At 44.2% G+C, this 12,524-nt stretch overlaps 2 protein-coding genes across 3 annotated transcripts; one reads left to right on the top strand and one right to left on the bottom strand.

The window, feature by feature from the left end:
• Nucleotides 1–1,330: 1,330 nt before the first annotated feature.
• Nucleotides 1,331–4,046, top strand: fam174b (family with sequence similarity 174 member B). The gene is made up of 3 exons (XM_011606856.2): nt 1,331–1,937; nt 2,354–2,485; nt 2,747–4,046. The coding sequence occupies exons 1-3, from the start codon at nt 1,657–1,659 to the stop codon at nt 2,748–2,750; spliced, it is 417 nt and encodes a 138-aa protein (XP_011605158.1). The 5' UTR covers nt 1,331–1,656; the 3' UTR covers nt 2,751–4,046.
• Nucleotides 4,047–4,592: 546 nt separating this feature from the next.
• On the bottom strand, nt 4,593–12,176 carry st8sia2 (ST8 alpha-N-acetyl-neuraminide alpha-2,8-sialyltransferase 2). 2 transcript variants are annotated; one of them, XM_029841430.1, is made up of 6 exons: nt 11,564–12,176; nt 9,602–9,742; nt 9,257–9,514; nt 7,524–7,817; nt 5,408–5,732; nt 4,593–4,833 (listed from the first exon to the last, which is right to left on the bottom strand). In XM_029841430.1, exons 1-5 carry the CDS (start codon nt 11,659–11,661, stop codon nt 5,423–5,425), a joined length of 1,101 nt encoding a protein of 366 aa, XP_029697290.1. In that variant the 5' UTR covers nt 11,662–12,176; the 3' UTR covers nt 4,593–4,833; nt 5,408–5,422. The 2 variants fall into 2 exon arrangements, with proteins under 2 accessions (XP_029697290.1, XP_003967082.2); XM_003967033.3 differs by having other exon boundaries at nt 4,593–5,732; nt 11,564–12,174.
• Between the last annotated feature and the right edge of the window lie 348 nt (nt 12,177–12,524).

Here is a 12,524-nt window from a genome sequence, read left to right as displayed (position 1 = left end):
TTGTTCAAACTTGGGAAATTCCAGACCTGGTGATGATGATAGTGATGACGACGACACCAAGGCTTGTACAACATATTTCAAACAAAATTATTATTATAAACAAAATATGGCAATGCAGTCATCAAATTCAAATTTAAAAACACTTGCTTTCTCCCCTAGGACACACAAAGAACAATGGTACGCTGGTAAGAAGCTAACTTACTGCATTTACATGCAATAGCACTTTAAGATGAGGGGCAGAAATGGCAGAAAGCTCAGGGTCAAAGGTTACTTTCCCGTGGCTGGCAGCTAAACGGAGCTGCTGTCCTGATAGGGGATACTTAAAGTCAGCATTTTAAAGGTCATCTGAAGCTCTCAGATCAAGTAAAGTGATATAAATCAAATCCAGCAAGGTGATCATGACAAGTATTGAAAATAAACATATCACCATCCTGACATTTGACATAATAAAAAAAAACTGTGCTAGAAATATGATTAACTTGTAAAATACCTAAAGGGGGACCTTGTTTAGACTGTCAGGCTTTTATTCTATGCTGCCATCTTGTGGCCTGTGATTATATTGAATCCTTACGTCCCTACAGGGCCTATAAATCTTGCAGGGAAAAATTAAATAACACCTCTCATTTTTACTATTTAATAAAAATGCACAGAGCTCACAAACATCAAACAAAAAGCATCTTGAACGATTTGTAAGTTGTACGTAGTTTCTACGTAGTTTTACATTGGAACTGCTCTGTCGCTCTCTTTCACACACACGCGCGCGCGCGCGCACGCATGATAATATTGGGGTGTTTTTTTTTTAAATGTTGGCCATGACTTCTTGTTCTCCAAGGTTTTTTCCTGGAATCTGCGGTCGTGACCCAGCAGTCTGCTGCTTCTGTCTTTATTGGTGAATAAGGAAATGATGCATTCACTTGCTGTCTGAGATCGGTCGAATCATTAGGCGCACCTGTTTGACATGTGACTCTCAGGTTTAATTGGAAATGTATTGAAATCTGATGAGCATTCTCATCCGCGACATAAATTCCTTACTCGGTTTGCTGTATATTTTCGCACAATGTCAGAAACAACCATTTGAAAATACGTGATACAATGATAACAATGATTCAAACTCACCGCTCTTAAAAATAAATAGAAAGTCGACTATAATAAGCAATTGAATATAATTCAGTTGGATAATAAAAATGAAAAGTAGATTCGAGGAAATTGGTTAATATCCTGTTTTACACAGTTTTGTTTACAGTCCCTGAAGCTGCCATTATTTTTTTTTATATAATTTTAGAGCAGGTCAGGTAGATTGACTAAAATACGAGGGTGCCGTGAAGGCAGCACAAACGCGCATTCCCATCCAGCAGCGCCAGCGCTGCGGAGTCTTTCTGGAGGCGGATAATCCTCCTATCCACACAAGTCCTAATGCAATCAGGAGGGAATCGCTGTAAAGGACACACGTTCGTGGAAACTAATTTCCCAAAACCGCTTGATAACGATTTGTAGGAGAAGCTCGGACACACTCACAGCTGGATATTTGCGCAGCGCATTGACGTTATCGTTATCGGCGCTCAGTAATATGACAACTGCTTTTGCGTTCCAGCTACTGTGTTTTGGGAGAAAAACAACGCAACAACATTCTGTGTAATATTTTAATTCCGCAGCATCATGGGGGCGCACAGTCTGGCCTTGACTTTGGCGCTCGCATTTCTTTGGCGGGTCAGCGCGGAGCCACAAACTCTTTCATCACCCTCAACAACACCCTTAAATTCTACCACACCGTCGGTCGTCATCGGCGAGGATGAACGGGCGCAAAACATGACAGAGGCCACAGTTGGATCCCGGATTTCATCTCTCATGACGCACCTTCCAACTCTGAAAAACGCCGTCATCGTCGTGTGCGCGCTAACAGCTGTTCTCGTCGTGTGCCTGGTCATCAAAGTGGTCAGGTAGGATGATCGATGGGACCAATAAAGGCAACTGATCCATTTGTGGTTGTGCGTGGAGGGTTTTGGTCAGAGATGTTCCCACAGGGAGGTTGAAACTGGAGGCACTAAATGAATGAACAACTATTAGTTTTACAATAATCGATTTAACTCAGATCATATCTTAGACCTGTAAACAGCTGTCACATAGAATTTATTGCGGCCTGGCTATAAATAACAATAGGATGCATGTTTTTATGCATTCATGGCATAAGCTTTACAGTTTCATTATTTACATCTAATAATAAAATGTTTAAAAGGTCTTATTTTGAGCTGATAGATCTTATAAATGGGTGCCATATGAAAACAAAAATGAAATCATGCATTCAAAATCATGCATTTAAAATCTGGATATTTGGAATTGCTCTTTCCCCCCACAGATCAGGACGGCGGATCAGGAAAACGCGCAAATATGATATCATAACAACCCCCGCAGAGCGCGTAGAGATGGCCCCCCTCAATGAGGAAAATGACGATGAGGATGACTCAACCCTCTTCGACGTTAAATACAGGTTTGAGGCTTCAAAATGACCTCAGTTCATGTGGCAACAAATAGATTTGATTTTCACTTTGGTCCTGTCCAAACGCTGTTCCATCGACCTCTGTAAAGCTGCTTCTGTCCATGCGGTGTTGACATTGGGCTTCACCCTTCCGCCCTTTTCCATTGTCTTTTGACACACAACCACTTCCTTAAAGGACAACAGTGTCCTGTTTACCTGCATTCCGACATGTTTACTTGTGCCTCCAGCTCAAATTCCCCTTTCCTTTTGCAGGTGAACTCAACATAGACGACTCCGGTTTTTCCTGCAGACAACCCCAGTGTGGCTGCGTCTGCTGCGTGTGCATGGCTTCTTTCTGTTTAAATGACGGCTGCAGACTGAGAGAAACGTTACCAAACAGAACTAGCCAAACTTGCTAGGTTAAATCGATGTATCTTTTTGAACAATAGTCCCTGAAAAAAGAACACTGCTTGAATCAGACAATATTACGTGAAATCTGATACAGAATGCAGATATTTTCTATGTCAACTTTGATACCAGAAATATATTTGTGTCTACTAACCACTTTATTGTGCAGGAACACTGAAAACCTTTTGTGGATTCATCTCATTTACCTGTGCTGTTTAAGATACTTCTGTCATGCTGCTATATCTGTTGTAGTTTGATTATTTTTATGAAGACCAGATAAGCACATTTACTGAACTAAGACTATTAACTGATATTATTTGCTGTGAATTTGAATGCTTTGTTGTGGTCACTGCATTGAATCAAGGAAGTGCCCAAAATATCCACCACAGACAAAACAGTCTTGCATTATGTAACAAGCCCAGCAGGATATTTCCATTAATGGTTCACCAATTCTGTTAATGTCTAACTCAAGGAGGAGTCAAAAAAGACGCGTCCTGGTTCCATTGCACGGTTGAACTCCCAGACAGACAAAGCATTTATCACCAAATGGCTGCTTACGCAAAAGGTCCTCATATGACTTAATGAGAAGCACAACCAGCCTGTTAGATTTGTTACATAATAATCCAGTCAAATCTCTAAGATGATCAGCAGTGGGGTTATTATTCCGGCTCTGCCCTGTAGATGTGATTACAGCACCTCGAGGTTTCTGCTCCGTCTGGCTGTTGTTTCCGACCTTGTGTTTTCATCCAGGATGTTATCTGATAGCTCAGTGTGGCTCCAGGTGCAGCCGTTCCCGGACCACCTCTGAAGCTGCTGAGGTCAAGGTGAAACTGTTCATCTGTATTCTTTCCTGGAGAAAGAACTTTGATTTTACATGGACGTTATTGAGGTATTTTTTGTTTTTAGGTTCGACTGCTCATTAGATGTCATTAATTTAGGTATTTCCTTGTGTTTCCAGACTCTTTTATGTGCTGTTATCTCCTTTGATGCTGATGATATGTTTTTTTCTTTATTGTGAGAAAGGAAAAACTATTAAATGCTAATTCTGGATTTTTATTGGAATGGAGTCATTTAACCGCACTGATGAAACGAGTACAGGCCACTGAGGTGGTGTTTGAAATGCTCGCTAACCACCATGTTCCCACATTTAAGCTAAAAAAAAAAATAAAAAGACTTTTGAGAGTTTATTGAAGACATTCTCCTGTTCTCTTCAGAGCTGTTTTGTGTAACCAAGGCGGTTTCCTCAGTTTCCACTTGTTTGAATACACTACGGAAAGAAACCGTTTCCTGATGACATTTGTTGAGGAAGGTTTCATGTGTTATTCTTTCCAGACATCTATCTTAAATGCACAAGAAAGTAAACTAGGTTTGTAAAGTATTTATGCACTGTATTTACACAAACATACAAAGGCTACATTTTAAAAACCAATTAATTGGCGCAGCACAATCACAAGAGCAACTGTGGGTCGCACTGTTTCTATGGTTTTTTTATGATCCCACCTGCACTAATAAAATCTTTCATCGCTTTCAAACTGCTGACGTCTCTGGGACCGTTTCTATGGCCTCACTGTCTGAGGGTCAACAGAGCATCCTGCAGCAACGGAAACCAGGAAGCACATAATATATGGATTTTCTGACCTACCCGAGAATAGAAAAATAAAGCCGCTTCAGGAATGATTCATTCAAATCCAAACGGCAGATACACAAGTAATGGAAATCACAAAAAGCAATATTTTATTTGACAATGTGGAATCATTTCCTGCGGCGTTTGTAGGAATTTCACCACTACATTCATTGAAAACGACAACTGCTACAGTCCCAAGCCGACGGTCGGATGTTTCCAGAGCAACAGCAACTGCTTTTTCGCTGGGAAAAGTTTACAGACTGGCAAAATCTGCATGTGCAAACATTCTTGTGTGATCAGCTGCCGCACCCCTCTGTCTCGACCATGTCTGTCAGATAAAAATGCGGTATTACACACATGGCAAGACTATTATCCCAATTAAAAGGGTTTGTAACCAGAGACAGATTATTTCAAATCACCTTCTCCCTGAATATTAAGTGCTTCCCTGTTGCGGCTGAACCAGTGACTCACAGCAGATTTTAGCTAAATGGCTCTTCACACTGTCGTTGACACGCTGTTTAAATTACAACACGTTACTCAGGCAGCTCTGCCACCTAAATGAGGATTTCGAGTCCCATTGTTCATTTACAAAATGTGTGTTCTGAATCATTAATCTATGGAAAGCTGGATCCGGCTGAGGTCGTTTAGAGTCAGCTGTGTAATAAAGAGAAAAGGATGTGATGGCCTTGACAGCATCGCCACGAACACTGGAATAAGACTAACACTACCAAACGAGTCTCATTATTTTAAAGGCTGCCGTGGAGATCTCATCGTAAGATGAAAGATCCAGCTTCAGCTTGACTGAAGTAGAAGAAAGGTCATTCCAATTACAAAAAAACAGTTCCACAAAAGCAGAACGATGACAAAATAGTTTGGAGAGGATTCTCAACAGCATCTGGCACCTTAAAGACGGCCATCTATTCGTGTGGTTGATCCTGTGGTTGTCTCCCAGTATCACAGGGTCCGGTGTGGAGCTGGAGCGCCCCCTGTCTGTGCAATGAGCTCAGCGTTCTGAACTCCAGAGGCATGGTGTGAGGACTGGAGCTGGAGGTGTACTCGTACTTCAGAGTGTCGTAGTAGTGGTACTTGACTGGTCTGCCGTGTGGGTCGCTTGGGAAGGGCCAGAAGCCGTACAGATGGATCTCCTCGCAGAAGCGGGTGGCCATGGTGTACATGAGCAGACCCGTGGTTGGACGTTTGATGTGGACATTGTTGGTCAGCCAATACCTGCAGACAGAGGCATGGTATACATGTATAAGTATTTGACTTGTGCATAGACTGAAAAAGAAAAATACCCTACAGCCACTGTTGCAGGAGCATATCGATATCAGGAGCTTATCAATAGACAGATCGTGCATGTAGTGTACATACACTGAGTTAAATGATATAAAACTGAGCACAGTTACGCTGTCATTGTTAATGAAGTGTGAATATAGGGAGAGAAAATACTCCCAGGGGAGGAAGGATTGGTCTCCAGAGTCCAGAACGTGTGCAGGCCCATCACAGAAAGTGCTGAAGTCTCACTGAGACTTGCTTCACATCCTGCTTCCTGTTATACAGGAAGTTTCTAAACAACCCTGCGTAAGCCCTGCATAGCGGGAGGACATTAACTTGCAGCAAAACCTAAAAAACTGTCCTGAATGCCTCCCATCGCACTGAAGCTATAGCTTGGAACTTTCTTGATATATTTACCCCGGTAAAGACCATCTACCCCCTCAAGAGCTGTCTCTTCACAATCAATAACAGCTTCAGTGGAAGTGGCCTTTTGTTTTCCATGTCTCTTTGGATGAAGTGGAAAAACAAAGAGGCTGAAAATCATTAACTTCAGGCAAAAGGAGCTCACAGTCTAACAGTAAATCAATCCTGTGGAGAACATTACATCATTTATAACGCATACTCTGCGAGCCAAACATTCTGAGAACTGTCTTTTCTCTAATCTCTGTGAAATATTTTTAATTTAGTCCCTTCTGCTTGCGATGCAGTTACTTTTTTATAGAGACGTTCCCTCTGTTTAGAGTGAAAGTCCATTAAAATGTAGAAAATGTACTATTTCAAGATGCTGATGTGGGCTGAAGAGCAAACAGTGGGCACCGCTGATCTTCAAACCCAGGGATAAATCTCTGAATGCATGCCAAGAAATCAATTTTTTATTAAAAAGGTAAATTTTTGAGCTCCAAATCTGACAGCGCAGGCAAAATATTGAATCTTTTTAAAGATCTTGGGGAGTGCCTAGCATTTCAAAAAAAGGTAAGGCAACGGAGGCTAAAGCTTTAATCAGTTATTCCTCATCCAGTATTTTTTTTAGAAGATCTCTGTCACTGCTGTGTTGACGTGTGTGTAACGGTGTGTCACGGTTACACTCTGAGTCGTACTTGTAGATTCTTCATGGGTGACGTCATTGCTCTCAGGAACAGATCATGAGGGTATTTCCACCAAGAACTGTTTTCCTCTGATCTTTTCCGGTCGCATTTCAGAAGTGAATTTGCTACATCTCGTAGCACGATGGCAAAGTCAATATGCCTTTTAATGAAATGGTGGCAACTGTTCTAAACACAATCAACACGGAGTCCTGACGCTACAGCTCTGGAAGGTCACAGCTGAATTGGCCCAGCTGTTTTAACACAAGACCAGAATTAATCTCCATTTCCAAGTGAAGACGGTCAAAATTCAGGTGCTGTTTTTTAAAAGATTTATCGAACCACTTTCCAATGAAAACAGCCCAGAGCCACAGCAGCTATTACAGTATATTAACGGTTCCTCCGGGGGTCTTAATGAGCAGACCACTCATTGAAATGATGTCAATTAGGTGGCAGCAACTTTCTCTGTTTTAAGACCTCCACTTTTGGACAGATGTTTGTTCCAGCATGGTGCTCTTGCTCTAATTACTCCAGTTGATCAGCTCTAATACTTCCCCTAAATTAGCCGCCTGGACTCCAGATTAGAGTTGGCTAATCCCTTTCTTATGCTGCCAGCAGGTGTTTTATATTGTTGAAGTGTGGTGCCCGAGTGGCATCTTACCCTCTAACAGCATGGAGAAGCCTCAGCGAGGGGAAGGCGGTGCGCACGTCTACAGTGTGCAGCAAGATGAGGCGGAGGGTCCACTCCACCCGCTCCTCTCCCCCTTTGGCCATGAAGGCTGGGATCCACAGGACGCTGCCACTGAGGCTCTGCAGCCGCCTCAGGAAACGAGCCCTCCACTCTTCACTGGCCAGATCCCGGAAGGCCCGCTGCACCACGGAGGGGTTCATGGTCACCAAATTAGTCCTCCACCCAACATCTTTGTAGTAATCCTCCACTGGTGCCAAGTTACACCTACAAAAGACACGCAGGGTTTCTATATTCTCATCCTCCGAAACACAACAATACAACAAGTGTCCAAAATACAAGTGTCTTTTTCATCTGAAGGGGCTCTGACAAAGGTTCACTATACAGCGTTGGTATCCTCCCTTCTCATATTTTCTTGTAACTTATACACACTGAGGCTTGAAGACTTTCTAAGTGCTTTGTCAATATGCCCGGGCTGCCTTAATCGCAGGAAAAAAATAATTAAAATTTAATTAAAAAGGCAGTCAAACATGGCAACCGCTTGCATGACAAACATGCAAATAGATTATGGATAGTCTATACCTCCATCCTCACCCAGAGAGTAGCAGCTTTTCAGATTCCTTGGCTAAGTGCTGTGACTTTAAGTGATTTGACTTCAGTTAGAAGGCATGCTGAAGTGTTTTCACAATACAATCCTTCACAAGCCTCCGCTGAATAATTCCTATTCTTTTCCACTATTATCCCTGAAGAAATGCCTCAACCAGGAGTCGAAATGGAAAGGGAAATTGGGTAGAAAAAGAAGTGGATGTTAACGTCAAAGCGCGTTTTATGAGCACATCCCACACTGTAATTGAAATCCCCACAAAAACACATTGTGAAAACACCCAGTGACCCCTGCCGTGTTTAGAGATAATGTCCCCAGCTAATGCCCCCACACAGGTGAATCAGCCCATTATGTTTTCCTAAACCTGGGCTGAAATCCTCCTTTCAGAGCCCTCCAACAATGACAAGCTGAGGTATCCGAGCCTGATATTTATCTCTGTACGGTTCCAGCACGGACGCCGTCTCTAAAAATCCGCCAGTGCTCCTAAGTGGAGAACACAGGACGGCTCACGGAAGCACTGCAGCACTTTGTGTTTTCATTTAGTAACCAAGATGGCTGGGACTCCCTGCTCCATTTTCAGTCTCTGATTTATGAGACTGGCAGCAGAAAGTGCAGGGTTTGTCCAATATTTGCTTTAATTGCTTTTCGCTGTACACACACAATTACACATCCTCATTTATAGTAGGAATCTGGAGTCTGGACACTTTTTAACAAAAAAATAACACATGTAAAAGAGCAGGCTGTGGATTTTACAAACATTCCAATGTTTCATTAAAATGAAAATGCCTGAGTCTGTGTGTGCGTGTGTGTGTACACGCGTTTGTTTCTTTGACAAACATGGCTGCTTTTTATCAGATGATTGAGCTTCTAGAAATGCCTAGTTAATGTGTAACTGCATTTAAACGGCGCTAATGTGTGTGGAAGCTTGACATCAGGACGGCAACCACCTTGGACAACTGTTTCCATGGTGAAATAAATATGTTTGCAGCTGTGGAACACATGTGCTTTCAAAAATAGACACACACCTACAAGTGCTGCCACTATGCTCATCTATTTCAGCTCATTAATTTTGTGCAGAGTGTCTCCAGTATAAAAAAGGAACCTGATAACGAAGTCGTGGGAGTCGATCTCCGGCCCGCAGCTGCTGTTCAACAGGATGCCAGAGTTCCCCACTATGGCGCAGCGTCGGTGATGCTGGTTCTTCATGGGAGACACGGTTGGAAGAAAGTGGTAGAGCGTCTCGGAGACGTTTGTGGTGCTGTGGCGGTCGAAGACATAGTGGACGATGTCTCCCGGCTTCAGCGTGCCCTTCAGGATCGAGATGTCTCTCTCTGGATCAAGAAATCTGAGAATACTCTTTCTGAAAGGAGATAAAACTAATTAGTGTTTTAGGCCAGATTGTTGCGAGGTCGACTGTAAAAATGCTTCTGGAGGGTGGTGAGTCTGCCTGATGAGCATGGAGAGGGTCTTGTTGAAGGTCCAGTTGCTGGACTGGATCTTGGCGGCATTGCTGAAGCTCGGAACAAGATGGTTTACAGCTTTGTTGGATTTTGTCAAAGCGGTGGGGTTCAGCTGGGGTTCCGTCTCTCTATAATGAGACAGAGACAAACGCAAATGCCATTTTAGGCTGTCTGGCCACACTGACATCATACAGGCACGAGACAGTCCCCAGCCTGTCACCCCAGCCCAAACCATCACAATTAAATGCTCAACACAAAGCTTGAAACCAAGTCTTGGCCATCAACACCAGCGAGGATCCCCTCACTTCCCAAAAGTGTCCCCACTTTGCAGATAAACTCAATCAATCGAAGGCAGGTGACACAACATCTTACAAAAATGCACAGAGATATGAACCTATCAGAAACAATCATTTGATATTATCGCATCGATAAATGCTTCATGGTGGCCGTTGAGCATTTTCTCCTGATGCCTTTGAATAATATTTGCTGGCGCAGATAAAATAATGCTCAGGACAATGAAAGGAACCCTTTTGTCTCCTGTTCAAAGCAGGTTACACACGTTTGTCTTGCAAATTTGACTATGAACAGGTGAAATTCTGCAGTCGTTTGGAAACAGTTTTCTCATTCTACTGTATGGTGAGTTCAGATAAGTGGTGAGGCACTCGGTACAGGAAGTGTGTGTGTCTGCGTGTGTGTGTGTGTGTGTGTGTTTGAGACCTACAGCTTTGGCAGGAGCGGGCGCAGGTTCAATTTCTTTGAATGTCCATTATTTCTGGGGGAGATTTATATTGAGTTATGAATCATATTGCAACTCCAAGTGTTGGATAATAATGGAGGAGGAGGAGGGGGGGGCTCTGAATCCTTCCTGTAATCACATCATGCACAGGGAGCCAGTGTATTGGATACCAGACGTGCTGAATGTCTTATAAAGCCGGATGAAGGTGAAATAGCATCAGCGTATTTTTAGAGCCGTCCACCGCGGGCCTGTTTATGACGAGATCCGCGGGCCTAATGGGGCCCCCATTATACTGAAAGGTGAGGGACTGAATATGCAAGCAGAGCTGCAGGAAGACTTTTGTATTTTACAGTCTTGACCTTGGTCCGATGTGATGTGAATAGTGACAGCAGCTGCATAAATGAGGGAGTACTGGAAGAGATGTTCAGTTCCGCGTGCACTCATTTTAAAGCCTGGCTGGAGTTAAATATATCGTTGTATTAAACTGCCTCTGTGACCAAGAGGGATTTGGTTCTGTTGTCTTCGTCCCAAGGCTACTCACGGACCAACATGACCCCATTATGTGAGGCCTAGTAATTGCATCCAAAACAACAAGTTTTTTCCCCTCCGAATTGGAAACATGTGATAACAAAAGAGCTTTTTTTTTGCTTCAGGCATCTTTATGCCTGCGGGCTGGATGGTTTTCCTTGAATTTGAAGCGTCTCCACACGGGACAAATGTGCCGATTTCTGTTGCTCCAGCTCAACATGTCAAAGTGTTTCTGTGGTACAGAACAAAAAGAAGAGGAGGGCGTTCTTTTGTTTCCAATCTATTGCCCCCCTGACACGCAACCACCCACCCACCCACACACACTATCCTGTAGTTACTCTTATCATGCACACTGCTGCAAAACAAACAGGCAAATCTCCAGAGACCCCGGCTGCTGCCAGGACAGCTGCTCCTGCACTCAAGTGTCCCAAATGTGCAGAAAGAAGACCCCCCCCCCCCCCCCCCCCCCCACACACACACACACACACACACACATACATACGCACACACACACGCACACAAAAAAAAGAAGACAAGCTTTTATCTCAAAACTCTAAAAAACACACGAATTCACTCTGGTTCCCCCCGCGCACCCCTCCACAAGATGACCACCCCAGACCCGATTGTGGAGGAGACAATGGGCCACTCTCAGACACGCACGCGCCGGGCGTGAACAAATACTTACGCGGCTTCTTCCTCCACTTGTGCAATATCATCTATGATCAGCACCACGGCGGCCAGCGTTACAAAGCCGAAGAGCAGCGTGCGGAAGCCGAGCGGCATGATGCGCGGCTGCAGCCGGACGGTCCAGCTCTCACCAAGCACCGCCGTCCACGCACCCGCCGTCCTTCCCCATCTGGAAATCCAAAATGAGCGCAGTCGGTTCCCCCTATTGTTCCTGTCGCCGGAGAGCCTCTCTTTCCTCTCCTGAGACGGCACTGATCATGAGGATGATGATGCCGCTGATGGGGTTTCGGGGTCCCGGCGGGACGATGCTGCTGCCGTCTGCGCTCTCACCTTCCTCCCCCCCACTCAAAGTTTGAGAGCTTGCACCCACAGAGCTCTGCCGTAGATCAGAGAGACGCGGACCACCTGCAGCCTTAAAGGGGCCGGAGCACCGGTTCTGAGGGACTCGCAGAGGACACAGGTGGACTCAGGTGAACACGGGTGGCTTTGGGGATTTGAACCGTCGAGTCCTGCTTTTCTGCTTCATATGACTCACTTCACTGAGGGTTTGAGTCATTCCCGAGCAGGTGACTATTATGGAAGGATGAAATAAATATTCCCTCCCCATTTTAAAGGCATCAGGCGCTTTAGCTGCGTGACTCTTGCGTTGCTCTGGATGATTTCCCTGCAGACACCACTGCTGATATTGTTAAAACCAAACGCGCCAGGCCCTTTTTGCTCTGCACCAGTGTTGCCAACTACAGACACATTATCTAGTCCAATCTGGACCTGCTCCCTCTGACGTAGGAGGAAATGTTGACATGTTTCACCTCCAGCATGAGCAAATACCGCATCCACAGGTGAGAAATAGCTGCTCCAATGATCACGAAGTTCAAAAGAAAAACCTGCGTCATTTTAATTATCTGGAGGCTCCAAGTGTTTGTGTGAGGGGTCCACTTGAATTATATGGGGCCACATTT

This window comes from Takifugu rubripes, chromosome 9 (assembly GCF_901000725.2).
Source record: "Takifugu rubripes chromosome 9, fTakRub1.2, whole genome shotgun sequence".
In the NCBI taxonomy this organism is placed as follows: domain Eukaryota; kingdom Metazoa; phylum Chordata; class Actinopteri; order Tetraodontiformes; family Tetraodontidae; genus Takifugu; species Takifugu rubripes.
The sequence above is the reverse complement of the archived record's forward strand: the minus strand, read 5'-3'. Positions and strand labels throughout refer to the sequence as shown.

Bases quoted from the DNA above. Each gene is read 5' to 3' on its own strand.
- fam174b (XM_011606856.2), top strand. From the start codon at position 1,657: ATGGGGGCGCACAGTCTGGCCTTGACTTTGGCGCTCGCATTTCTTTGG. The intron at 1,938-2,353 runs GTAGGATGATCG...TTCCCCCCACAG, and splicing joins CTGGTCATCAAAGTGGTCAG to ATCAGGACGGCGGATCAGGA.
- st8sia2 (XM_029841430.1), bottom strand. From the start codon at position 11,661: ATGCCGCTCGGCTTCCGCACGCTGCTCTTCGGCTTTGTAACGCTGGCC. The intron at 7,818-9,256 runs GTTCCTTTTTTA...TGTCTTTTGTAG, and splicing joins TCCCACGACTTCGTTATCAG to GTGTAACTTGGCACCAGTGG. The intron at 5,733-7,523 runs GTAAGATGCCAC...CTCTGTCTGCAG, and splicing joins CTTCTCCATGCTGTTAGAGG to GTATTGGCTGACCAACAATG.